This window comes from Elephantulus edwardii, unplaced genomic scaffold (genome assembly GCF_000299155.1).
Source record: "Elephantulus edwardii isolate Elephantulus edwardi_28Jun2011 unplaced genomic scaffold, EleEdw1.0 scaffold00041, whole genome shotgun sequence".
Lineage (NCBI taxonomy): Eukaryota > Metazoa > Chordata > Mammalia > Macroscelidea > Macroscelididae > Elephantulus > Elephantulus edwardii.
In genome coordinates, this window is record NW_006399791.1 from 7,059,760 (window position 1) to 7,086,177 (window position 26,418).

The 26,418-nt window shown below is 45.7% G+C and overlaps 2 protein-coding genes across 3 annotated transcripts in view; one reads left to right on the plus strand and one right to left on the minus strand.

The window, feature by feature from the left end:
- Positions 1-7,593: 7,593 nt before the first annotated feature.
- Positions 7,594-14,473, plus strand: RCCD1 (RCC1 domain containing 1). Its single transcript, XM_006885160.1, has 7 exons — positions 7,594-7,765; positions 7,867-8,257; positions 8,370-8,491; positions 11,243-11,313; positions 11,544-11,766; positions 13,843-13,872; positions 14,322-14,473. The coding sequence occupies exons 1-7, from the start codon at positions 7,594-7,596 to the stop codon at positions 14,471-14,473; spliced, it is 1,161 nt and encodes a 386-aa protein (XP_006885222.1).
- A 9,828-nt stretch (positions 14,474-24,301) lies between these two features.
- The window catches only part of PRC1 (protein regulator of cytokinesis 1), a 32,032-nt gene continuing 29,915 nt past the window's right edge, over positions 24,302-26,418 (minus strand). Inside the window, exons 13-15 of one of the 2 annotated variants that reach the window (XM_006885161.1) lie at positions 26,162-26,338; positions 25,803-25,844; positions 24,302-24,373 (exon numbers count right to left, since the gene is read on the minus strand). In XM_006885161.1, the coding sequence (XP_006885223.1) occupies positions 24,302-24,373; positions 25,803-25,844; positions 26,162-26,338 (291 nt within the window). The remainder of the gene's footprint in view (positions 24,374-25,802; positions 25,845-26,161; positions 26,339-26,418) is intronic. The other variant, XM_006885162.1, reaches the window with a different exon arrangement.

The window sequence follows — 26,418 nt, forward strand, 5'->3', positions numbered from 1 at the left end:
AGACTTCCTGTACACAACCTCTTCAATGCTATGGTCTTTGTACAGTGAGTTCAGTGACTCAGGCTGCCCTGTGGTTTCTAAGCCCATGTCGTAGTTGTGTGCCATTGAGTCGACTATTACTCCTAGCAGCAGTGACTCTGAACCGTGCCCTATCCTGAACCATCCTCGCTGCCTTTGACACACCTCACCCCATTGCCACAGTCCATGTGTGTCAGTATATCTCATCCCTACACTGTCCCTCCACCCTTTCAAGCATGATGTCCTTCTGGGACTTATCCCTCCTGGCAACATGCCCAAAGTAAGTGAGATGGAATTTCAAAATGCTTATCTGGATTTTTCCTAAATCCTTGTTAAGGAACAACCCGATTTCACCCTCTCTAGGGCAGACCAGTTTGTTCTCTTGAAAGTTCAGTTTTCTCCAGCACCACAGTTCAAAGGCATCAGTTTTTCTTCTGTCATCCTTAGTGATTATCTAGCTTTCAGATGCATAGCAAACAATTGAGAAGACCATGGCCTGGACTGGGTGCACCTTAGTCTCTAGACACTGTTGATTTTTAGCACTCTAGAGAGGTACCTGACAGCAGATTTTTAGAATGCACCTTGGCTTCTGACCACTTGTGCCAAAGGTGTTGATTGTGGATCTGAGCAAAATGAAATTGTTAACCTCAATCTTCTCGCCATCCATTGGCCCAGTGATGAGAGCCTTTGTTTTCTTGACATTGAGATGTAATCCATGCCAAATATAGCAAATGCTCAACTCCTCAATTTTATCAAACAAAGTTATGTCATCTGCATAACACAGGTTGTTTATGAGTCTTCCTCGTATCCTGATGCCACATTTTTCTTTATAAGTTCCAGTCTCCTGAATGACCTACTCATATTGATTGAAAAGGTATAGCAATAAGATACATGTCTGATGCATTTCTTTCTTGATTTTGAACCATCCAATGTTCTCTTTGTTTAGACAATAGCTTCTTGGCCTAGGGATAGGTTTTGCATGAGCATAATCAAGTGTCCTGGGATTCCCATTCTTTTTTTTTTTTTTTCTATTCCAGAAAATAGGGATTCCCATTCTTAATGTTAGCCACAATTTGTTGTTATTCACAGTCAAATAAATGCTTTGGCATAGCTGATAAAACAGAAACTGGCATCCTTCTGGTATTCTGTTTTTAGCCAAGTTCCGGCTCCCATCAGCAATGATAAATCCTTATGGCCTCTTCTAAACCTAGCTAATATTTCTGGCAGTTCTATGTTGATACATTTTTCTAGTTGTTTTTGGATAATCTTCAAGATTTTGCCTCTATGTAATATTAGTGATATTGTTTGATACTTTCCACAATCTGTCGGATCAGCTTTTTTAGGAATGGGAATAAATACGGATCTCTTCCAGTCAGTTGGCCAGGTAGCTATCCTCTGAATTTCTTGGCATAACCTGGTGAGCACATCCAGGGCTGCATCTGTTTGTTGAAATATGTCAATTGGTATTCCATCAATTTCTGGGGCCTTATATCTTCCAATTCCTTCCGAGCAGCTTGAACTTATGCGCCCCTGTGGTAAGCAGGCTATTTCCAACCCTCAAGGGAAACACGATGCACCTCTTATAGCTGAACCAGTTGGATGGAAGCCTGGCCTCTATGCTGAGATCCTGTTCCCACTTTCAGCATTAAATCTAGCTGGAAGCTCATTGGTTTGACAGAAATAAGTGACAGGTCCTGCACCAATGGCAGATAGAGCCAGTTGAGCACGAGCCGTTTCCTGTTTCAGTATCAGTCATGCTTGACCCTAGCAAGGCGGGGTTGCGTCCCATCCTGAAACATGGCGGGGTCTACCATCTGAGGGACCGCTCTTTGCCAATCCCTTAGGTCGAGGTTCCAACCCGAACTGTAACATGGGTTGAACTGAGCTCCACGGTCCCACGAGTGTCTGCGGGGGCGGAGACCATGCAGGGCATGTCCTGCGGTCCGCGTCCATAGGCGGTTCGCTCCATTTCACAGGTCCCCTCCGCCCGAGGTAGGCCTCCGATCCTAAAGGATCAGTTCTAAGGAGGGCTCTCCGCAGGGCAGCACCTCGATTCCCCCTTTGACGTCACTGCTCTCGCCAGCAATTGGCCCAGATGAGGTTGCAGCAGCCAATCGGCCGCCTCGCTCAGGGCGCGCCTCTTGAACTTTTTCTCTTCCTTGGCTGTGTCCACTAAAGTGCTGAGGTGCTCTGCAGATGCCCCTCTGCACCCCGGCGTTTCCTCGATCCTACCCACCAGGACTCACCTGAGGAAACGGAAGGTGCAGGGTCAGGATCAAGGTCAGAGGCTCTGTTGGGTTGGGAGTACACGCGGAGGAGAGCCTGCGATCCAGGATTCTCTCCCATCAACATGCTGTTCTGAGAAAATGGCGCTGCAGTTATAATCACCAGTCTCCCCGTTCAAGAGTGAGCTCTATGGACGCAGATATCTGCCCTACCGGTCCGGAGTAAAGCCATGTTGAAAGAACAGATGACTGGAAGAGGTCCTGTTGAGGTTTGTGCCTGTATGATCCAGTCCATTTGCTCTCATGATGACCTGTGTGTCACAGTAGCACTGGGCTTCAAAAAGGTTTCCAATTGCTGATTTTCCAGTGGAATACCAGACCTTTAGGGGTGCCTCTGGGCACTCAAACCTCCAACTTTTTTAAAAATTTTTTAATTTTTATTTTTATTGTATTCTTTTTACGTGTGCCATCAAATCAGATCTGACTGGTACAGGAGGAGATTGCCCCCTCCTTCTCCAGCAAAGCATCTGGTGGATTTGAACCGCGTACCTTTGGGATTGCAGTGCAGCGTCTTGCCAATAGGCCACCAGAGCTCACTGAAACCTCCAACTTTTCAATCAGCAAACATGCCTATTTTTATACCATCCAGGGACCCCTAGGACTGTGTGTGTGTGCTGGCTTGGCTCTGACTTAAGACCTTGTGTCTAACAGAACACAGCCGTGCCATCCTCAATCTCTGTTGTATTTAAGCCCACTATTGCCATCACTGAGTCAATTAATCTCATTGAACGTCTGTCTTTCCTTCACTGGCGCTCTACTTTTCCAAGCATAATGTTCCAGGGACGTCTAAAAAAGTAGATGAACTCATATTTTGATTGCATTCCTTTTTTTTTTTTTTTTAATCTCCCTGCCTTTTTTTTTAGAAAATGTATACAATATTTGGTAGTAACAGGTTTGGACATGTTCTTTTTTAATTTCCATTCATTGTTACACATTTTCCTCCCTGTCCTCCATCCCACCACCACCACTTTACTATGCAGCTCTTATTCTGGATTCTTGTCATGCCAATAATGCCTAATCATGTTCCTTTTATACAGTTCTCTGTTTCAATGCCGTGTACATTATTTATCCCCTCTTTTCTTAGCTTCCCTCAACCCCCATATCAGTCCTGTTCTATAACAGTGGCATGATACAGTATTTTTCTTTTTGTGACTGAGATATTTCACTCAGCAAAATGTCCTCCAGGGTCACCCATTTTGTATATTTCATGAGTTGTTTTTCATGCAGCATAATATTCCATGGTGTGAATATACCACAGATTCTCTATCCATTCGTTTGTTAATGGGCACTTGGACTATTTCCAACTCTTTTGCTATTGTGAACAAAGCAGCAATAAACATAGGTGTGTATATATCTGCTTGAGTGGCAGTTCTGGTTTCTTTAGGGTATATTTTCAGTAGTGGAATTGCTGTGCCAAATGGTATTTCTATTTACAACTTTTTGAGAAAGTGCCGTACTGCTTTCCATAGTGGTTGTACCATTTTACACTCCCACCAACAGTGAATAAGAGTTCCAGTCTCTCCACGACCTCGCTGGCATTTGTTGCTTGCTGTTCTGTTAAATTTTGCTATTCTGACTGGGGTGAGATATCTCATAGTTGTTTTAATTTGCATCTCTCTTAGAGCCAGGGATTTTGAACATTTCTTCATGTGTTTGTTCACCATCTGAATGTCTTCTTTGGGGAAGTGTCTGTTCATATCCAGTGCCCATTTTGCAGTTGGTTTGTTTATCTTTATCTTGTTGTGGTGCTCAAGTATTCAGTAAATTCTAGATGCAAGTCCCTTATCAGACATGCCATTGTTGTTGTTATGTGCCGTTGAGTCACCTATGACTCACAGTGACCCTATGTACAACAGCCCTAAACTCTGCCCTATCCTGTGCCAATCTCACCATCTCATCCCATCTCCGACACACCTCAGTCACTCAATCAATCCATCTCATCGAGGGTCTGCCTCTCTCTTCGCTGTCCCTCCACTCTCCCAAGCATGATGTCCCTCTCCAAGGACTGGTCCCTCCTTGCAACATGTCCAAAGTATGTCAGACAAAGCTTCAGAATTCCTGCCTCCAAGGAGCAGCCCGGCTTCACCCTCTCCAGGACAAATCTGGGTTTTTTTCCCTAGCAGTCCATGGCATATTCAATACTCTTCTCCAGCACCACAGCTCAAAGTCATCAATTCTCATTCTATCATCCCTAGTCTTTAGCTCTCTGATGCACAGCAAGTGATTGCAAAGACCATGGCATGTATCGGGTGCATCTTAGTTTCCAGACTTACCATCTTTGCACTTCAGCACTTTAGAGAGGTCTCTAACCACAGACTTTCCCATCACAATACGTCTTTTAATTTCCTGGCTGCTGATACCAAGATTGACTGTGGATCCAAGCAAACCAAAACTGTGAACAATCTCAATCTCTTCACCATCCATTATGATGCTACCAATTGGCCCAGTGGTGAGAATCTTTGTTTTCTTGATATTGAGTCTCAATCCATACTGAAGACTGCAGTCCCTGACTTCTACAGCAAGTGCTTTAGGTCCTCCTCAGTTTCAGCAAGCAGGGTTGTGTCAGACAAGCTGTTACCAAATATTTCTCCTCAGTCCGTGGCTTCCCTCTTTACCCTGTTAGAGAAGCTTTTTTTTGGATGTGCATAGGGATTTGATTCTTAGCTGGTCTCATTCATCTGTTTTATCTGTTGTAGGTTGATTGCACTATTTCTAAGACAGATTTATTTACTCTTTTGTCAATATGTTACGTGCACTGAGTCAGAACTGACTCACAGTTGACCATCGAGTGTGTTTGCAAAGACTGTAAATGGTAGATTGCCCATCTTTCTCTCACAGAGCAGCAGGTGGATTTGAACTGCTTGCCTTTCAGCTGGCAGTGCACTGCTTCACCACTAGGCTACCAGAACTCCCTAAAAAACTAGTAATACCCATGGCCATCATGTCAATTTTAAGTACTAGATTTAATAAACTAATACTTACCATGTGTTTATCACAGTTTTCTCAACACTGATTATATTATTTGGCCAAATACTATGAAGTAGGTACAATCACCACTTCCTTTTAAAACTAAAGACCCTGATAGGATTAAGAGATTAAGTGATATTAAAAAAAAATAAATTTAAAAAAAAAGAGATTAAGTGATGAGGACAGAGAGCTACTGCTAGATGCAGAGGTGGGGCACTTGGTAACCCATACAGGTCCTGCCTACCAAGTTCTTTACTGCTTTCCACTCCCACATGTCTGCATATGGACTGAAGTTCAGCCCTCTACCTCTGCCATCTCAGTTGTGTGATTATATGAAGTTACTTTCTCTTAAAGTCTCAATTACCTCCTCTATAAAAAGAGGACAATTCCAGCTAGTTCACAAGATTACGTGGGATGTGTCAGACATAACAAAGGCAGAGTTAGAGGTCGGATTCTAGTGTAACTTAGATTTCCTGCACCTTTCTGGCATGCTGAACTTAAACCAACAAGAATCAATTACAGGAAAGCCACCAGTCAGTACAGAACTCCAATTAGTTTACAATATTCCTCCTATATCCTGAGGTAGGGCCTCAGAAAAGGTTGGAGCTCAGCAAAGGTGTATGGAGAGGACTCTTGTTTGGAGGTTAGAGAAGGTCCTTGGGTGGTACAACAGTTTGCCCTCGACCACAAACAGGGGCTGGTGGTTCAAACCCCACCGTTGGCTATGGAATTAAGATGGCGTGATCTACTCCAGTAAAGATTACAGGCAAGAAGGCACAATGAAGGTTTATATTCTGTAACACGTGGAGCTGCCATGAATCACTGATTACCTGGTAAAGGGGTTGGGTTTGCTAGTTAGGATTCCCTGCCCTGGAGTCTGATTGGGACTTGTTACCAAACCAAAACCCATCACCATCCAGTCAATGCACGCTCAAAGCAGGCTCCATGGGCTGTAGACCTTAACCACAGAAGATGGTCTCATCTTTCTCCTGCTAGCAGGTGGTGGATTCAAGCGCTCACCTGTTAGCAGTTTGATAAGTAACCAAGTAGACCACAGATTCCTAACCAAATCGTGGTGGTTGTGTGCTGTGGAATCAGAATTGATCCACAGCTGATCCTCCAGTGGGTTTTCAGAAGCAGTCACATGGGTGACAGAGCAGCTGGTGGGTGGATTCAAACCATGTGTCTTTGGAATTGCAGCACAGCTTCTTACCACTAGGCCATCAGAGTTCATCCAACTCACTGTTGTTATATGCCATCGAGTTGCTTGCAACTCATAGCTACATAGCTACAACAGCTCTGAACCCTGCTCTATCTTGATCCATCTTCATTCTCTCTGACACACCTACCTCCATTACCCCAGTCACTGAATCAATCCATCTCATTGAGGGTCTTCGTCCTGTACACTGTCCCTCCACTCTTCCAAACATGATGTCCCTCTCCAAGGACTAGTCCCCCCTTGCAATATGTCCAAAGTAAGTCAGAAAAAGTTTCAAACTCCTTGCCTCCAAGGAGCATTCTGGTTTCACCCTCTCTGGAATGAACTTGTTTTCCTAGTTGTTGTTGTGTTGTTGTTAGGTGCCATTGAGTCATAGATGACTCATAGTGACCCTATGAATAAAAGGCCTGAGCATTGTTCGGAGTTTCCGGAGGCAAGCCATTTCGGAAGTGGATGCCACTCCTGCTTCCAGGCTTGTTTTAATCGGGAAGCTCCAGCAAACACTGTCCGCCATGGGTGACCATTATCACATTCAGCACATCAGTGTCACAGTGTTCAGCATCACAACAACCACGAGTTACCTCTGTACAGGAATGCACAGACCAATGCTATACCACCTTGGGATTGGTAGGCCAAGTATATTCAAGTATATTCTCCTAGCAGTCCATGGTATATTCAATACTCTTCTCCAGCACCACAGCTCAAAGACATCAATTCTCCTATCATACCTACTCATTGTCCAGCTTTCTGATGTATAGCAAATAATGGCAAATCCTACGGCCTGGTTAGTCTCCACTAAGGCACACCTGAGTCTCCACACTGATAATGCGGCTCTTCAGTCCTCTGGAGAGGTCCTTTACAGCAATTTGTCTTTTGATTTCTTGGCTGCTGAAGCTGTTAACAATCCCAACAACCGACTCATTTAGAAGGCTATTATTCTCTCCTAGTTTACAGATAAAGCAGCTGCAGACCCTGGAAGGCCAGAGGCTCGCCCGTGCTGCATAAAGGAGCTCGTCCTTGGCAACAATTTCCCGGATTCCAAGCCCAACTCTAGGTTGCGGCTCACCCCTGCAGGAGGCGGCCAGCAGAGGGCGCCGGCCGGGCATGGCGGAGGAGCGGCCCGGGGCCTGGTTCGGCTTCGGCTTCTGCGGCTTCCAGCAGGAGCTGGGCTCCTCGCCCGGGTTCCGGATGGTGGCCAGCCCCGAGCCGCTGCGGGCGCCGGGTGCGGAAATCTGCCGCGTGAGCGCCAGCTGGAGCTACACCGCCTTGGTGACCCGTGAGCGTGCCCGCCCCTCTCCCGACCCCCGCCAGCCAGCCCCGGTCTGGACTTCCCGCGGGTCCGGTTCTCGGCCCTAACCCCGCACTTGTCCTCCGCAGGCGGGGGCCGCATGCTGCTGTCGGGCTCGGTGAGCGGCGTGGTCGACAGCTGCGCGGACGCCTGGGCCTCGGAGGTGGCGCTCGTGGTCCTGCGCACGGGGGCGGGGCCCGGGGCGGAGCTGCAGGTCTGGGCGCCCAGCTCGCCCGCGCTCGGGGAGCCCCTGTGGGCGCAGGTCCTGGAGCCGGAGGCTGAGGGGGACCTCGGGCCGGACGCTGAGGTCCCGTCCACGCGGCTGCCTCTGCTGCCAGGCGCCTGCGCCTATGTGACCTGTCGGCTGCCCTTCCTCAAGCCCCTGGCCCCAGAGCTGCGCGCTCGCCAGCTGGAGCTGGGCGTGGAGCACGCCTTGATGCTGGGTATCGCGGGCCAGGTCTTCTCCTGGGGCGGTGGCAGGTGAGGGGGCGTGGCCAGGTGTAAGTGCCTCTGGGCCGGGCGAGAGTGACCACGAGAGGCAGGGCAGGGGCTCCCTGTGAGCTGGCTTCGCTGACGGGGTCCCCCTGCTCAGGCATGGACAGCTGGGCCATGGCACCCTGGAGGCGGAGTCGAAACCAAGGCCTTTGGAGGCGCTGCAGGGTCTACCCATGGCGGAGGTGGCGGCGGGCGGCTGGCACTCTGTATGCTTGAGTGGTGAGTGACCCAGCCCTTCTCCAGACAAACTCTCAATCTGTGGATCTCCCATTTTAGCCGCCTTCCTTCCTTTCCAGTGTTGCTAGATGGCTTAATCCTGCTTCCTTCCAAGCTCATCTCACATCTCTCATCAGCTCAGTCATTTATGGCTCTTTATAGCCGTCAGGAGGCCTGATGGTATATGCTGAGCTGCTGAGTGAAAGGCAAGTGGTTAGTACCCACCACCATGGAAGAAACACGTGGTTCTCTCCGCCCATAACGATTGTTACTGTTGTTGTGTACCATAGAGTCAGGACGGACCCATAGCTGACCCTCTAGCAGGTTTTCAGAGGCATTTTAATCGCAAAGGAGGAGATTGCCCATCCTCCCGCGGAGCAGCAGGTGAATTTGAACTGCCAGTTTGGGGGATGGCAGCGCAACTCTCTACCACTGTGCCTGAGAAACTGTAGGGCGTCTTGTCTGCCTGACAGGGTCACTATAAGTTGGAAAAGATTTGACTAACTGGGTTTCAGTGTCTCTCAGGACCCCCTGGGTGACAGAAATTAAGTACTCGACTACTGAAAGATTAATGATTTTTTTTAATCCACAGATAGTCACCTCAAAAGAAATTATTTCTTAAAGGCCACAGCCATTGACAACTCTGTGGGGTGTAGTTCTACCCTGACAGACATGGGGATGCCAGGAGTTGGAATGACAGGAAGTGGATAGATGCCTCTCAAACCCACCCTTTCTGCCACCGCCATTACCCAAGCTGACATGGACATTTGAGATTGTCTGTCTTGTCTTTTTTTTTTTTTTAATTAATTTTAATGAACATTTACAGAGATTTTGGATTTCCATTGTTGCACTTTTCTCCATGCCCACCTCTACCCCCATCTGTCTTCTCTTTGCTGCCAGTCTCACTACCTCTCCCATCCATCTGCCGTCTCTTGAGACTTTTTGTAAACTATGCCCCAGGGGAGTGTGTAGGGCAGCATGGGCAGCAGAACCTAGGGCTTGGAGAAGGCTACCTCTTGCTCAGGTGGCCACATGCCCACTGACAAGTGTGACTCTCTGAAGGTGCCACAACTGGTGCCCCCAGCACCCGATTGAGCGCTCATTTTGTGTTGTATGTATGGCCCTGGCAGGTGGGGAGGTGCCTTTTCCCAGGCTGCTGGAGAAGCTCTCTCTGGGGGTGCTTTGTGGAGCCGTCACAGGGAGCATGGGGCAGGGAGCAGATGAGGTTTGGGAGGATCTGTGATTAGACTACGAGCAGCGCTGTGTGGTCAGCCTGGTTGCAACTTCAGATTGCTAGGTCTATAAAAACATCCCTAGCCTGTACTCGCCCCACCATATTCTCATGTTCTGGGCTTGAAGTGGTAGCCAGTCATGAGAACTACTGGGATGGAAGGAAGAGAGGGATGCAGACAGAGCCTGGTGGGGAGTGTTACAGGTATAGGAGTGTGAGTGGGGGAGTTCGAGGCCTGGAGTTTAGAGTAGAGCCTGGAGCCCACACTCTGTAAAACAGACTTTTTAGGCTCCAGTTGTCACACTGCTCTAAATCTCCCTATGCCTTTGTTCCCTCATGAATAAAATAGATACTTTGAAAGGCTGTTATGCAAATTAAATTATAATTTGGGCATGTTGCAAGAAGAGACCAGTCCTTGGAGAGGGATGTCATGCTTGGGAGGGTGGAGGGACAGCACAAGAGAGGAAGACCCTGGATGAGATGGACTGACTCAGTGACTGGGGTAGTGGGGGCAGGTGTGTCAGACAATGAAGTTGGCTCAGGATAGAGCAGTGTTTAGGGCTATAGTACATAGGGTCACTATGAGTTGTAAGCAACTTGATGGCACATAACAATTTGAAAAATGGTTACAACACTGATATGATTACATGCTTTATAAAAATTAGAAAACTCATGGAGCTCTGGTGGCCCAGTGGCAAGAAGCTGCACTGCAAATCCCGAAGGCGCGCGTTCAAATCTACCAGATGCTCCTCTGGAGAAGGAGGGGCAATCTCCTCCTGAGCCAGTCTGATCCAAGTCGACAGCGTGCACGTGCGCGTGCACACACACACACACAAATACAAATACAAGTTAGAAAACTCACAACTAAAATTTTAACAGTAAGGTCATTACTCTGACAAAAAAAACATAGTGTTGTAATTTTCGTAAAGCAGAGGAATTGAGAGCTTCAAGAAGAGGCAGCAGCACGACCAGTGGTGGCATGGGTTAAAGAAAGGAGGACTCTGAGGATCTGAAAGGGATACGACTGGAGAACGTCCAGGGATACATTCCAGAGTTGGGGGTACGGGGGGTGGTGTATGAGTATAAATTATTAGCAAAATCGAAGAATGGCAGGTCCTCTTTCCGGCATGAAACCTTTTTTTAAAAAGATAGTATTGAGAAGAAAGGACAGGAGGCTAAGGAGGCCACTGGGGCCCAACTGGCCACCTTTGCCTGAAGTGCCACCTTAGGCAGGGCAGGTCTGTGTCCTTAGGCTACTCTGGTGGCCTGGTGGTCAGGAGCTGCGCCGCGATCCCAAAGGCATGTGTTTGACTCCGGTAGCTGCTCTGCAGGGGGCGGATGGGCAGTGTCCTCTCATGCGATGTACTGTCGCTAAAAACCTGCTGGAGGGTTAGCTATGAGTTCCATCACACAACACCTGGGAGCCTATAGGGGCCGGGGTCAGAGGACATGGACGGGTGTAGGGGACATAGGAGGTGGAAAGGGGTTCAGCCTGCTTAATGAGTTCCCTTTCTGTCTTTCAGAGACTGGGGACATTTATATCTGGGGCTGGAATGAATTCGGACAGCTGGCCCTGCCCTCCAGAAGCCTGGCAGTTGAAGGGAAGGGTAAGGACCCTTGACTCCCACAGTGGTGGTCCCAGGTCTTTCCCGTCACTCCCATGTCCTCACCATGTGGTGACCCAAGAGCTTCAGTGCCCAGGAATATGTGGCATCCATGGGACCCCAGGACACAACTCCAGTGCTTCTCTAGATTATGGGGGTTGAAGTGACCGAGCCCCATTGAGCCATCATGAACATTACACAAGTTCGTGTTAAAGGTTAGGAGGACAGTGCTCTTCACCACCATTATCATTACTTTTGTTGTTTCTCTGAAGCCTCCAGGCCAACCCAGGATGATTCTGGAGTGAAGGGAGCCGCTGGGGGTGAAGGTGAAGGCTCTGACCCCTTCATCGCGGTCCAGCCCTTCCCGGCCTTGCTGGATCTCCCCATGGGCTCAGAAGCTGTCCAGGTCAGCTGTGGCTCCCAACACACCGCTGTGGTGACACGTGAGTAGGGCTGGGCAGCTGGTTCCGGAGCAGCAGGCAGTCATGCCGCCCTGCCGGCTGGTTGGTGGCTGCAGGAAGGTGGTCAGCCCCCAAACTGTCATCAGAAGCATCTTTGGCATAAACTTAGTAGCTGCCTCAGCAAGAAGCCTATTTATGATGGGCCTGGGCCATGACCCCCGAGTCTGGCAGGCTCAGGTTCCCTGCGTGGAAGGAGGTTGCTATTCTCTGTCCTCCACACATGGGCAGAACTGTTCCCCACACTACACCTACACCAGCTCTTGGGGACGCCTGAACTTAGAGGCTCTGAGATTCAGGTTCACCAGCTGACACAGGTCAGCATAGGGAGGTCAACTTATTTTTCTCTTCAAGCTCTTTACCATACCAAGTGTAGTTAAACAGTTGTTAAACAGGAATGAAAACCCTTTAAGTCGTGAGTTGCATTCGGCCAGGCAAAAAGATGCTTTGCAATGTGACATCCACTCCTTATGTTTAATTTTTTTTTAAATTTAACTGTTGTCGAATATACACAGCAGAACATACACGAGATCAACAATGTTCACATGAACAGAGTTGACACTGATTATACTGAGTTGCACAACCATTTCACCCTCCTTTAGGGAGTTTTCACTCACATTAACTCCCTGCTCCTAAAGTTTTCTATCTTTTGAGTTCTTCTGTCAGTTTGATCTCATATAGATTTTAAAAGAGCAGTGTTCAAGGCAAGCATTCTTTATTAGGTTAATTACTATTGTCTGGTTTTAAGAATAATGTACAAATGGACTTGTGAGGAGGGATTGCATAACAATGAAAATTTTACTTTTCAAGGAGAAGAGTGAATGGGGGGGTGAGCAGTGAGAAAAGTGCAGCAATGAATGACTGGAAACCCTAAGTCTCTGTAAACTTTCATTAAAATTAATTAAAAAAAGGGGGGGAGGGAAAAAAATAATGTACAAGATATTTTCCATTTAAAGACTACCCCAGGGCAATATTTTCAGGAGTTCATCCAACTCCTCTGGCTCCAGAAAAGCTAGATTCCATGAGAATTTGAAACCTTGTTTTGCATTTTCCCTCTTTTGATCATGACTCTAGTCAGAACATTCAGTATTGGTAGCCTGACATCATCCACGTCCTGTGATGGGAAAGGAGGCAGTCGTTCAGAGATAACCATCCAGTTCCTTCTGCTGCTGTAAATGTAGATTATGCCCAGTAATTGTTCTGGATGGACGGATGCAAGCTTTTAAGACCCCAGGCACTATACAATCAACTGGGAGGTAGGACAGAAACACTGACACATTGTTAGGGTAATTAGCTGGGCTATCCTGCTAATCCTGGGACCCTAAACCTCCAAACCAAGGAACCAGATTTCCTGAGTGTTTTGGCTGTACATGATTCCTTCCTTCCTTCCTTGTTTGGGTGGTTGTAAATGTTTCTGTTGTTGTTGTTGTTGTGTACCGTAGTTGGAACCAACCCATAGCTTACCTTCTGGAGATTTCTCAGAGGCAGTTAATTGCCGGGGAGACTGCCCATCCTCCTATGTTGCAGCTGGTGGCCTCGAACCACATGCCTTCGGGATTGCAGCACAGCTTCTTAATACTAGGCCACCAGAACTCCCCATCAATCAATTTTTTTCCATTTCTGCTTTTATACGTGTACAATTTATTGACAATTCTTACAATAATACTAGGCTGTGCAACCCTGCCCTTTATCAGTACAGAATCACCATCACTATGAACGCCTCCTAAACCCCCACCCCCCAGTCCCTGGTAACAGCTAATGAAGTCTGTTCTGTACACATTTGCCTTATTGAATGTAGGAAGCTCTGTGATGTAGTCTGTAGGGAGTTGCACTGTTAACCCAAAGGCAGTGCCTCTCTGGTGATTTGAATCCACCAGCAGGAAAATGATGGGCAGTGTCTTCCTGTGTGCTTTACAGTCTAGGAAACTCACCAAAAGGTCAGTTGTGAGTTCTTTCTGACTTGACGGCAATGAGGGATGAGGCATGGATCTGGTTTCTTTTTCTTGCATGTGGAGATCAGGTTTTCCCAAAACTGTTTATTGACTCTCCTTTCCCTTGTAGGAACAGGGGAGCTCTACACATGGGGATGGGGTAAGTAAACCATTGCTGTTGTAATGCCTCCCCTCAGGGAAGGGAATACTGGAGTGCTGTGCAGAACAATGGCAGTTGGAGCCTCAGAGGGTTTCTGGAAAGACGACCTAGGAGGCTGTGCATTCCCTTCTTGATGCTGGGACACATCTAGGCACACGGGGAGGTAACTAGATAGCAGCAAAGCAGAGACACTACCTATACGTCCCAGCTATGTTTCTGAAAGACTTTGCCTTAAGGGAACACATTTATGAAGCAGCTTATAATTTGGTACTGGTTCAAGATAAAACGAATTACTGCTCTGAGCATCACAGCTGAGATACAGAGTGGCCTGGAACAGCATTCTGCCTGCAGGGTGGCAAGGCTTAAGCAGCACTTCGGTTAAGTGGGATGTTTTCCATCCTTGGAGGGGAGAAGCAGGAAAGCCAGTGGAGTGGCTCCTTTCATTTTAGGTAAATATGGACAGCTTGGCCACAAGGACACAGCCAGCTTGGATCACCCCTGCCGTGTGGAATACTTTGTAGATCAGCAGCTCCACGTGAAGACTGTGACCTGCGGCCCATGGAACACCTATGTGTATGCTGTGGAGAAAGGGAAGAGCTGATGAAACCTTTCTGTGTCCAAGTGGAGTGGTCGTGAAAAAAAGACTACCCATGCATTTACCCAAGATGTGTGTGTGTGTGTGTGTGTGTGTGTGTGTGTGTGTGTGTGTATGAAAAGATGCATAAAATAAATGTACAGTGTATTAATTGTAAGGTTAGCACCTGTGAGACTTGCACATAAGTTAAGGTAAAAATGTTCCAGCACCTCAAACACCTGCAGTGTATTTTTTCTCTCATCGAAGAGCAGTGTCCTTAATTTTGCACATTAGAAACATCCCAAAGAACTTTGAAAGATCTGGCACTTAAGGTTGTATCTCTGATCCAATGAAATCAGAAAAAGTCTGGACCTAGAACACCAATGTTGATGGTTCTAAAGCTTCCTCCTAACAGGTGACTGGGGACAGACAGATGCCTTTCCTTTCACTATTCACATCCCAGCTCTAATTTATCATTTCATCACTTTTATTCCTCATGCAATACAGTTTATTTTTTCTGCTTTGGGTAGATGGAATAATTTTGTGCATATTTAGTGTATTGTTCCAGCCAGCATTGTTAAAATCCAACCATGGTCTATACTGGTTAGTATAATTTTATATCAACTGGATTGGCATTCAATAAATAATGAAAGAAAGACTATTTCTGTCAAAACTGTCCTTCAGCAATGCAGGAGACATGAAGATATTCTCAGATAAATTTTCAAAAGCAAAGGGAGTTCACCACTAGGAGATAAGCCCCACAAGAAATGCTAAAGGAACTGTTCTAAGTTCTGAAAAGACCCTGGACCTTAACTTGAAGTCATACAAAGAAATAAAGGATAATGAGAAAATAAAAAGCATTTAAAAAAAAAACAAAAACCAACCATCTGTGGTGTCAGAAACCTTGAAAACTGGCTTTTCTATCCATCAGGGTGGTCCCCAGCTACCTTAACTGCAGACACATTGTTTTGCAAATCATCAACAGCTGTAGGACCAATATATGTGAGTGCTTTCCACACTCTGAAAAATGGTAGTAGAGAGAGGGTGAATAGACTGTAGCAAGGTGTAACCAGAAGATGCTTGCTGGATGATTGAAGGAAAAGCTGACTTGTAACTGCTCGGAGATAATATTTGCTCCATGATTGAGGAAACCAGAGGTGCATTTGTGCTGCTGAACTGAACCTAGACTTTGATTTGTAGACCAAGAAACTATCTGAACTAACAGAAAAATTATGTCTGACTGTTAGCTTGGCTTGGAGCTTCTGGACTAAACCTGGACTTGCATTGTGTGGTATTCTTTGCCTCCCCCACTCACCAACCTATTTCCCTAATAAACCTCACAATTGTGAGTAAAGTCTGTAAGTCAAGTTACAACGAACATGGACCCAGTGATTGGTAGAAATAGGTGCAGGAGCATGTGGAGTGGCATGTCTGACTGTGGAACTATTTGTCAGGATTGGTGTAAGATCTATTAACAATCTGCATTATGCAGATGACACACCCCTGCTTGCTGAAACTGAGGAGGACCTGAAAAAACGCTTCTGCAGAGTGTCAAGGACTGCAGCCTTCAATATGGATTGAGGCTCACTGTCAAGACAAAGATTCTCACCATTGGACCGATTGGCAGCATCAGGATGGATGGTAAAGAGATTGAGATAGTTAACTTTAGTCGGCTTGGCTCCACGGTCAACACTCTTGGCACCAGTAGCCAGGAAATAAACGTAGTGCGATGGGAAAGTCTGCTGTTAGGGACCTCTTCAAAGTACTGAAGAGCAATGGTGTCACTCTGGAGACTAAGGTGCATCCAATACAGGCTTGGTCTTTGCAATCACTTGTTATGCATCAGAGAGTTAGACAATGACTAGGAAGGATAGAAGAATTGATGCCTTTGAGCTGTGGTCCTGGAGAAGAGTATTGAGAATACCATGGACTGCTAGGAAAACAAACAGATTTCATCCTAGAGAGGGTTAAACCAAGCTGCTCCTTGGAGGCAAGGATTCTGAGGCTTCATCTGACATACTTTGGACATGTTGTAAGGAGGGACTGGTCCTTGGAGAGGGACATCATGCTTGAGGAGGGGAAGGCCCTCTATGAGGTGGATTGATTCAGTGACTTGGGTAATCAGGATGGGTGTGTCAGAGGCAGTGAGATTGGCACAGGGTAGAGCAGGGTTTAGGGCTGTTGTACGTAGGGTCGCTCTGAGTTGCAAGCAACTCGACGGCACATAACAACATGGCTATTATTAATGGAGACAGTTCTCCTTTATCAAGCAGGTGGAAGTCAGACTCAGCCTTCCCCATGTTACCACTGCTCCTTATACAACATCACTATGACTTTTTTTCACTCCTCTCCAAAAATGAAGCAACCTGAGCCAATGCTGACTTACCCCAATGTTTGACTCCTTTGTTTCTTGCGAGATGGTTGGGCTGTCACTGTGACTGTAGGTCCATGCACACATTTAAAATGTAAACAACACACAGCTACTGAATCAAAGAAGAAATGCTGACTCAGAAGAAAACACAGGACTAAGTCTCCCAGACCTTGGATTTGGTAGTGGACACTGTGATCTAGCAAGAGACAAATCGGTACATTGGACATCACACAAAATAAACATAGAAAGCTGGAAAGCGAACATCACTCAATTTTGAAAATTATAGATCCACAGTAACCAATACAATATGGTAATTGAATATGGTAATTGCATAAGGACAGATAAAATAGATCAATGAAACAGAATATATGTTGTTGTTATGTGCCGTCGAGTTGCCTGCGACTCTTAGCGACCCTGTGTACAACAGCCCTAAACTCCGCTCTGTCCTGTGCCAATCGCACTGTCTCTGACACTCCCATCCCAATTATCCCAGTCACTAAATCAATCCACCTCATAGAGGGCCTTCCTCTCCTGTGCTGTCCCTCCACCCTCCCAAGCATGATGTCCCTCTCTAAGGACCGGTCTCTCCTCACAACATGTCCAAAGTATGTTAGATGGAGCCTCAGAATCCTTGCCTCCAAGGAGCCACCCGGTTTAACCCTTTCCAGGACAAATCTGTTTTCCTAGCAGTCCATGGTATTCTCAATACTCTTCTCCAGCACCACAGCTCAAAGGCATCATTCTCCTTCTATCCTCCTTGGTCATTGTCCAACTCTCTGATGCATAACAGGTGATTGTGAAGACCATGGCCTGTATCAGACGCACCTTAGTCTCCAAAGAGATACGATTGCTCTTCAGCACTTTGGAGAGGTCCCTAACAGCAGACTTTCCCATGGCAATGCGCCTTTTAATTTCCTGGCTGCTGGTGCCAAGACTGTTGACTCTGGAGCCAAGCAAACTAAAGCTGTGAACAATCTCAGTCTCTTCACCATCCACCCTGATGCTGCCAATTGGTCCAGTGGTGAGAATCTTTGTCTTCTTGACATTGAGCCTCAATCCATATTGTAGGCTGCAGTCCTTGACACTCTGCAGCAGGCGCTTCAGGTCCTCCTCAGTTTCAGCAAGCAGGGTTGTGTCATCCACAAAACACAGATTGTTGATAATTTGTCCACCAATCTTGACCCCACATTTCTCCTCATAGAGCCCAGCCTCCAGGATAATCTGTTCTGCATATAGGTTGAAAAGGTATGGAGATAGGATGCATCCCTGGTGTACGCCCTTCCCAATTTTGAACCATGCAGTGTTCCCTTGCTCTGTTCTGACGACTGCCTTCTGGTCCAAGTATAAGTTTCGCATTAGAACGATCAAGTGTTCTGGGATTCCCATTCTTCTCAGAGTCAGCCACAGTTTGTTATGATCTACACAGTCAAATGCCTTTGCATAGTCAATGAAACACAGATAGACATTCCTCTGGTATTCCCTGCTTTCAGTCAAGATCCATCTAACATCAGCTACAATATCTCTAGTACCACGACCCTTTCTGAAACCAGCCTGGACTTCTGGTAGTTCTCTGTTGATGTGCTGTTCCAGTCGTTTTTTGATAAACTTCAGTAAAATCTTGCTTGCATGTGAAATCAGTGAGATTGTTCTGTAGTTTCCACATTCTGTTGGGTCACCTTTCTTTGGGATAGGAACAAATATAGATCTCTTCCAGTCAGTTGGCCAAGTGGTCGTTCTCCAGATTTCTTGGCACAACTTGGTGAGCACGTCCAGGGCAGTATCTATTAACTGAAATATGTCAATTGGTATACCATCTATTCCTGGAGTTACTCCTTGTATCCTAAATGCAGTCCTTTATCAACTCTAGGATGCGTCAAGATATTCTTGTCTGTAGCGGTTTGGTGTCTTCTGAACAGAAATTCCAAGCCTATACTTTCTGGCTTCATATTAATGTCCATTGTGTGTATCATGTGGCACATAGTGTGACTGTGTTCACACTTTTGCACGTAGATATCCAGCTGACTGGCACCATTAACTAAAAGGCGTTCCTATTTGATCTTTATATACTCTCCCCTCTGCGTCATCTTTGCAACCCATCAAAAGTGATATACATGTGTGTTTTTTGCTGGACTATATATTCTGTTGTTTGTTGAAAACCCTATGTACAACAGAATATATAGAAAGTATAGGCTTGGAATTTCTGTTCAGAAGACACCAAACCGCTACAGACAAGAATATCTTGATGCATCCTAGAGCTGATAAAGGACTGAATTTAGGATACAAGGAGTAACTCAGTTCAACTCAACTCAACTGCCATCGAGTCAGACCCGGCTCAGCTGACCCTCTTTTGGGTTTTCAGAGGCTTTAAACTGGCTAGAAGAAGACTACCTGTTTTTCTCCTTCAGAGCTACTTGTGGATTTGAGCTGGGCACCTTTAGCTTAGCAGCACAACTTCCTAAGGGCTAGGCCACCAGAGCTCTTTATGGAGTACAAAATGTTGATTAACAGTCTAGGCTGCTGACTAGAAGGGTGGAGGTTCAAGCCCACTCTAAGTCTTGGCTACTGCTTCCAAAAAATTAGCCACTGCAACCCTATGGAGTGCTCTGATGTAGGTAGGGGTTTTTCTGAGTTGGAATTGACTCTACAGTCACTGGTTTTATCCAAAGTACTGAGAGAAATCACCAAAGACACAGGCTGATTTTAAAAGGCAAGTTGGATGTATCACCAAAGATCAAAATGGCAAATAGATGAGATTTTCGATATCATTAGCTATTCCAAAACTCGTAGCCATCAGGCTGCCTCAGTGACTGCTGCCCTGTGGGGTGTCCCACACTGAAAACGGAAGCAGTTTGTCACATCTTTCTCCTGTGGACCAGCTGGTGGGTTCAAATTGCTGTCCTTTCGGTTAGCAACCAAGCAATTAACCACTGCACCAGACGGGCTCCTCGTCAGCCATTAACTCAACCTCATTGCCGTTGAATCAATGCCTGCCATCGCCACCCTTCACTGGGTATCCAAGGCTGTGAATCTTAGTGGGAGAAGTGCCTGTGCTTCTCCTGTACAGCCGCTGGCCCTGAGGGGCCTCTGGATAGTGCATCGTGCTATGGACCATGCCACCAGAGCTCCTCTCACTAGACATTAAGAAGTGCTCATTAAGATCACAGCATGAAGGCGAGCTCTGGTGGCCTAGTGGCAAGAAGCTGCACTGCAATCCTAGAAGTATGCGGTTTGAATCCACCAGATGCTCTGCTGGAGGAGGAAAAATCTCCTGTACCAGTCAGATCTGATTTGACGGTACACACACACAAAATAATAAAATTTAAAAAAAAAAAATCACAGCATGAGAGAAGCACACACTCTCTAGAATGGCTAAAATAAAAAAGACCACACCAAGTGTTGGGAGAGGATGTGGACAGCCTGAAATCACATGCATTACTGGTGGGGATGAAAGCACAACCAGTTGAGTAGCTTAAGTTGACACGCACCTACCCATACATTCAGGGAGTTCTGGTAGCTCAGTGGTAAGGCGCTGTGCTGCTAGCCCAGAGACACGGCAAATCCACCAGCTGCTCCTCGGAAGGAAGAAAGGTGGACAATCTCCTCCAACTCACTGCCTCTGAAAACCCGCTGGAGGGAAGCTAAGGGGTTGGTTCTGACTTGATTGTCTACAACCACCACCACACATGTGATCTACCCATTTCACTTGCAGAGAACTCATTGCTATTGAATCAGAACTGACACACAGTTGACCTTCATTGTTTCCAGAGCCAAAGGTTGCATGAGAACAGATGGCTCATCTTTCTTCCAAGATGAAATGTCAAATAAATGAGGCACAACTCCTTATGGACTCTGCCACTTCTTCCTACTCCTAGACACTAACTAACTCAAAAGAAAAATTATCTCCCATTAACAAACGAATGGATAGAGCAGCTCTGGTATATTCACACAATGGAATACTAGGCTGCATTGAAAAACAATGAACTCATGAAATATACAAAATGTGTGACCCTGGAGGACATTATGCTGAGTGAAATATCTGTCACAAAAGGACAAATGCTGCATAGTGCCACTGTTGTACAGTGGGACTGACATCAGGGTTGGGGAAAATTAAGAGGGGATAAATAATATACACTGCATTGAAACAGATGAGGGAGAACTGTTTAGGAGGAATGTATGATTAGGTATAATTGTCATGACAAGAGTCCAGAATGAAAGCTGCATAGAGGAATAGATGGGGATGGGGGGGCGGTGGCAGGCACTGTATAACAATGATACTTTTTTTTTCCTTAAGAGAAAAGGGAACTGTGGGGAGGGATGGGCAGGGAGGAAAGTGTGCAGCAATGAATGAATGGAAATCCAAAGGCTCTGTAAACTTTCATTAAAATAAAAAAGTTAAAAATATTAAATCAAGAAATGCCAGTAAAAAAAAAAATCTACAGGAAGACTCACATGTGAATGTTCACAGAAGCATTATTTGGAACCGCTAAACTAGAAACAGTGTGACAGGTGAATAAGCTGGCATACAATGGAATGACTCAGGAACAGAAAAGAATTAACCATGGATACAAGTAACAATATGGATTAATTTCAAAATAACAAAACCAGAAAAAGTACATGCTGTATGATCCCATTGGGTGTCTTGAGAATGCAACCTCATACACTGTGACAGCAGATGAATGGCTGCTTGGGGGTGGGGGGTGGAAGGAGGCAACAGAGGGGCAGAGAAAACAGCATCACAGGTGTATCTGCTGACTTGACTGTGGTGATGGTTTCCTGGGTACAGTGTCAAAATTTATCAAAGCGTATTTTAACTTGGTAAAAGTTACTCATGATAAATTGCAAAGAACAAGTTTCCTAGTATTACCTTAGCTGCTTCCTACACCAGCAATTAGGCTCTTCCCTACCGCTCCAAGAGTAAGAGGCATTTTTCACTAAGAAATGTAGAGAAAAATGTAACATTCAGTCTCTACTAATAATCTCTTGTACATCTTCTAGTCTTTTCTGTTAGACCAAATGAAAAGTGACCTTGGGTATCTGGTCCTTGCACCGCTCCTGCTGTGGGTCCCAGGAGCTCAGTGGAGAGAGGTGGTGCCAGAGCAACCCAGCTTCGCGAAGGCTCTGTGCATCACAGCCCACAGTCTCCTGCCACCAACATGCCCAAGAGGAAGGTCAGCTGGGCCAAATGGGTCGTGAAGGAGGAGCCCAAGAGATCAGTGAGGCTGTCAGCTAACAGCTGGCAAAAGTGGAAATGAAGCCCAAAAAGGAAGCAGGAAGGAAGTCTTCTGACAAAAAAGTGCAAACTAAAGGGAAAGGGGAGCAAAGGGAAAACAGGCTGCAGTGGGTAACCAGGATACTCAAGGTTTACCTGCGGGAAATGGAGAAACTAAAAGTGGAGAGTCCAGCCTCTGATAAAGCAGGAAAGCAGCCAAGTCTGATTACCGTTTGTCTACCTTGTCTTATCAGTGGTTCCTGTACTTCCCCTTGTTATCAACTACTTTGTAAATGCAAGTTTTTTAGTAGCTCTAGAATAATTTTTAAGAAGAAACCCCACTTCATCTCATTTTTAAGTATAAATTTTTTTTAAGTGGTGAGATCATTTGCTGGTTGTGTATTTTTTGGTACAACTAGAAAATATGAGATGTTAAAATTGTGGGGGGATTTGGATGTCAGTTTAACATTCCATGGGGAAATAGGACAGTTTTTATACCCCATAATACAGAGCATACTTTTTTTTTGTTGAGTCTATTTTTTTTATTAAATTTTATTAGTTTTAATGAACATTTACAGGGATTTTGGGTTTTCAATACAGAGCATACTTAATGACAATTTGGAGTCACAGTCATGCACTTATGACTTGATCATTTGAAATGAAGTCTATTTTCCATGTTTTTTAGATACATAAATTAGAAGAACACTGTTTGGTAAAATTTCCTCTTAAATATAACCACTTCCTCCTCCTGGCTTTCTCCCTGTTGGAACTGTGTGGATTCTGTAACATCTTTGGTCTTGGTAGTCCAGTTTTTCTAATAACTTTGTTATGTGCTGTGAATGGTTGAAAATTTGAATGTGTTATAACATGTGTGATAGTAAACTGTGAATTAGTGGGACTTAATAATGTGACAGTTTATCAACAGTTGAAGATATTTTGGTACTTATTTTCTTCTTTATGAAAATTTTCCAAATTTAAAGCTGAAAAGTCACTGGAATTTAGAAAAGAAGTGTAACGACATAGCTTTTTAGAATTTTTGGTACGTACATTAAACATTGTGAAGTTTGTTCATAATGTCTCTGTACTGGCCCTTAAAACAACCAATAAACTACCAATCATGAAAGAAGAAAAAAGGTTGATTAGGAGGGAATAAAAACGAATGCCACAATAGATCTTTTCAAAATGTTAAGCAAACATATTTTAATTTATTTTTAAGAATGTATTTCTAGTTTAAAAACAGGACATGTATACAGATGACTAGACAGCATGGCTAACACAGACGAAGGCCACGCCGCCAAGTTAGTGAGAACCATTGAAGGTGCTGGCAGCAGTCCGGTGCAGGCAGATGAGAATAAATACTAGTGCTTTGGGGGAGCAGTAGTGATCAACTGGACGTAAGGGGAGGGGGGAAGCTGCATCGTGGACGCTCTGTCAGGAACAACTCCCCAGGACTGACATGTGCAAAGTTCCAGATTTCCACGACAGAGAAGACCCAGCCCATCCAAATGGCCCTTCTGACTTGGCTGACAATTGGCAGGGACTGAAGAATTCAGACAGAGTAGGCAAAGAAATGAGGGGGAAACTGAAGAAATAGAGTTCAGACAAGCACATGGATTCATATACACATACCCAACACAAAGGGCATTGCACTTATTAACACACTGTACACACGTTAACAAAGGTGCTCCAGCCCCATCATTCTTTGGCAGCACGCCAGGCCACCTCTGCTGACATAGACGTCCTTATCAGGAGATGGGTGTCCTGTGTTGTGAGGACAGACCCTCAGGTGAGAGCAAAGCTAACAAATACAGCATTAACTGAGCATCCCTAAACAAAAAGAAAGATGTTAATTGCTAATTACAAGTTGGCATGACAGAATTACATTGTTCCCCATGCCCCAAGGATGGACAAAGCAATCATTTTCTTATACAATGGTGAAATGAAACAAGCCCTTGATCATGCTTCAGCAAGTGATATGATGGGGTTACAGAAAGAAACTAGGTTTCATGCTAAAATTTGTACTTACTGCTATAAACTAAGTTTGAGTGTATTTCTTGACTCAAAAAACAAAATGAGTCTCTAAGGACCTGCTAAGTCTATGGTGGGCTTTTCATCTGTAACGTCTGTTCATTTCTTTAATTTGGGCCCAAGGTAATGGAATCCATCCAGGGTGTCAAGCGAGCCTAAAGTGATGAAGAATTAAAGCCCCGACAGTATAACTAGGTCCAGTCTAAGCACAGGAAGCCACAGCTGGCTGACTGATAGGGCTTCCTTCTCAGGACTGGATGTTGGTTGAATTGAGGATTCGAGAAGTAGCATCAGATCTGGAAGCCTTTGAAAGTTCTCGCTGTTGAAAAATAAATAACATCAGTGGTTGCAGTACTGTCTGTCATGCAAAAACTAACCCTTCTAAGTGTCAGCAGAGGATACACTGAGGGCTATTCTCTGAGACACAGGTGCCTGGCCAAGCACAAGCTGTTAGAAACCAAAGGTGAGGTATTCTGAGCACCATTCCATTAGTAACAGACCATGCATATGTGCACATACATCTCTAACCTCTTTCCTGTTAAAATCTCACAGAAGATAAATCCTTTATACATTACAAAGCTATTCTGAGTTGTCAAACTAGTAAACACATTTTAGTCTCATGAGCCCTTTATTAAATAATAGGCCAGACCATGTATCTACCAATCCCTGGGGCTGAGGGCCTTGTAACCTGCTGGTGATTTGATCTCATGCTGGAGCACATGGTACAGAAGCAAAAGCTAAGGCATGATTAACCACAGATGTTAGACAGATGTGAGCAGAGATCACTCTCCTGGCTTCTATGCTGCCTGGCAGAGTCTACCAACCACAGCAACCAAAACCAGATGAGGATTCCCAGGGACAGCCGCAGAGACAAGCAGGGACAGCCAAGTGGATGAAACAGGGCCTGACTGCCATGACAAGCTAAAGCAGCCCGTGGCCCACTGTCCAGCAGACAGGTAGCCTGCTACCTGTGTCTAGAGGTACAGCCACGAGTCATGCAATTTAGAAAAGTGGCTGAATAGGAGGCTCATTTCAATGCTCAAAAGCAGGCTTAACTCTTAGGCAACTGTCTCATTCTTCTTGGCACTGCAGCCAAGAGAGATCGGCTTTATCTTAGCATCCCACAAGAGAGGGAAGCAGCTCAGAGAAGACACAGAATGTTAAGTATACGGTGTTGTTAAGTAAAGTAAGATACTGGGAGCGAGCCTTTCTTCCAAAGCTTCATACATGCTTTTAGTAGCTCAATGTGGTAGGGAAAAGCAAGGAAATGAGCATTGATGAGCAGATATTAGAAAGCTGGCAGTTCAGCCCAGAAAGGTTAGTTAATATACTCCAGGAAATCAGCACACAGGCCAAGAACCTCAATGCAGGCAGCACACAGCCAGGGTTCCCTTCCCTCACAGTGAGGCCTCTATCCCAGCCTTTGATGTCACAACTGGGGAGGGCGATGGTTCTGTTATGAAATAACATGATACAAACTTTGCCTGACTTTAGTGGGACTGAGAATCCAATTCATGTCTGAGCACGGTGTTCTTGTTAATCAGGTTAGTTTGCTGGGAACTTCTATTCCAGCTATTATTTCTTGAGTATATAAAAGGAGCTCCTGCTACTCTGGTGAGGGGGACAGCTGTATGAAAGGGCAGTGTGAGTACTGGTTAGTGCAGCCCTTGGCCCAGATGGGAATGAAGCCAGCGGATGACAGACCAGTTAGGAAAGGGACATGGGACATGCAGGGATGCCATACAAACCTGAAGCCCAACAGTGGAGCTGTCAGAGAGGGGCGGGTCCTTCTAAGAACAAAGAATTAAGACAATTACCACGAACTCCATCAAGAGAGTACCAGGGTAGCAATTAGAGGGGTTACCTCCGGCAGCCAGGGAGTGGTATCTTAAGCAGAAGGATCCAGGCCAAATGTCTAGTGTTGCTGCAACTTCTTTCCTACTCCCCTTCGCCTGCCACCTCCCACACCACTCCCCACCATGGTCAAGGCAAGAAGGGGATTCTCAGCCCCAAGGGAGTTGTTCTAACTTAGTGCTTGGGACGATTATACCCTGCCCCAACTGTGTGCTCCCCAGAGACTGGTAGATATTTAGAAAAGGGGAATTACCGCAAACTCAGAATAGGTGCTGGCAACAGAATTAATGCTGAAGTTGCGCTGGAGGGGGGTCGAGTCAGGGTACCCACCACTCAGAAAGCTGCCACTGAATTCCACGTTCTCCTTATCAGCTCCACACAAGCCCACATGGGGCATTTTTTTCCCTGAAGAGGTGGCAGTGACTCCAGGCTACAGAGAAAGGAAAGAAAGCCATGTATTCTGTATATAACGGGCACATTAAATAATACCTCAAAATAGTCTACCAGCTA

Coding starts and splice junctions, on each gene's coding strand:
- RCCD1 (XM_006885160.1), top strand. CDS start 7,594: ATGGCGGAGGAGCGGCCCGGGGCCTGGTTCGGCTTCGGCTTCTGCGGC. Junction 7,766..7,866: donor CTACACCGCCTTGGTGACCC/GTGAGCGTGCCC, acceptor TGTCCTCCGCAG/GCGGGGGCCGCATGCTGCTG. Junction 11,314..11,543: donor TGCCCTCCAGAAGCCTGGCA/GTTGAAGGGAAG, acceptor GTTAAAGGTTAG/GAGGACAGTGCTCTTCACCA.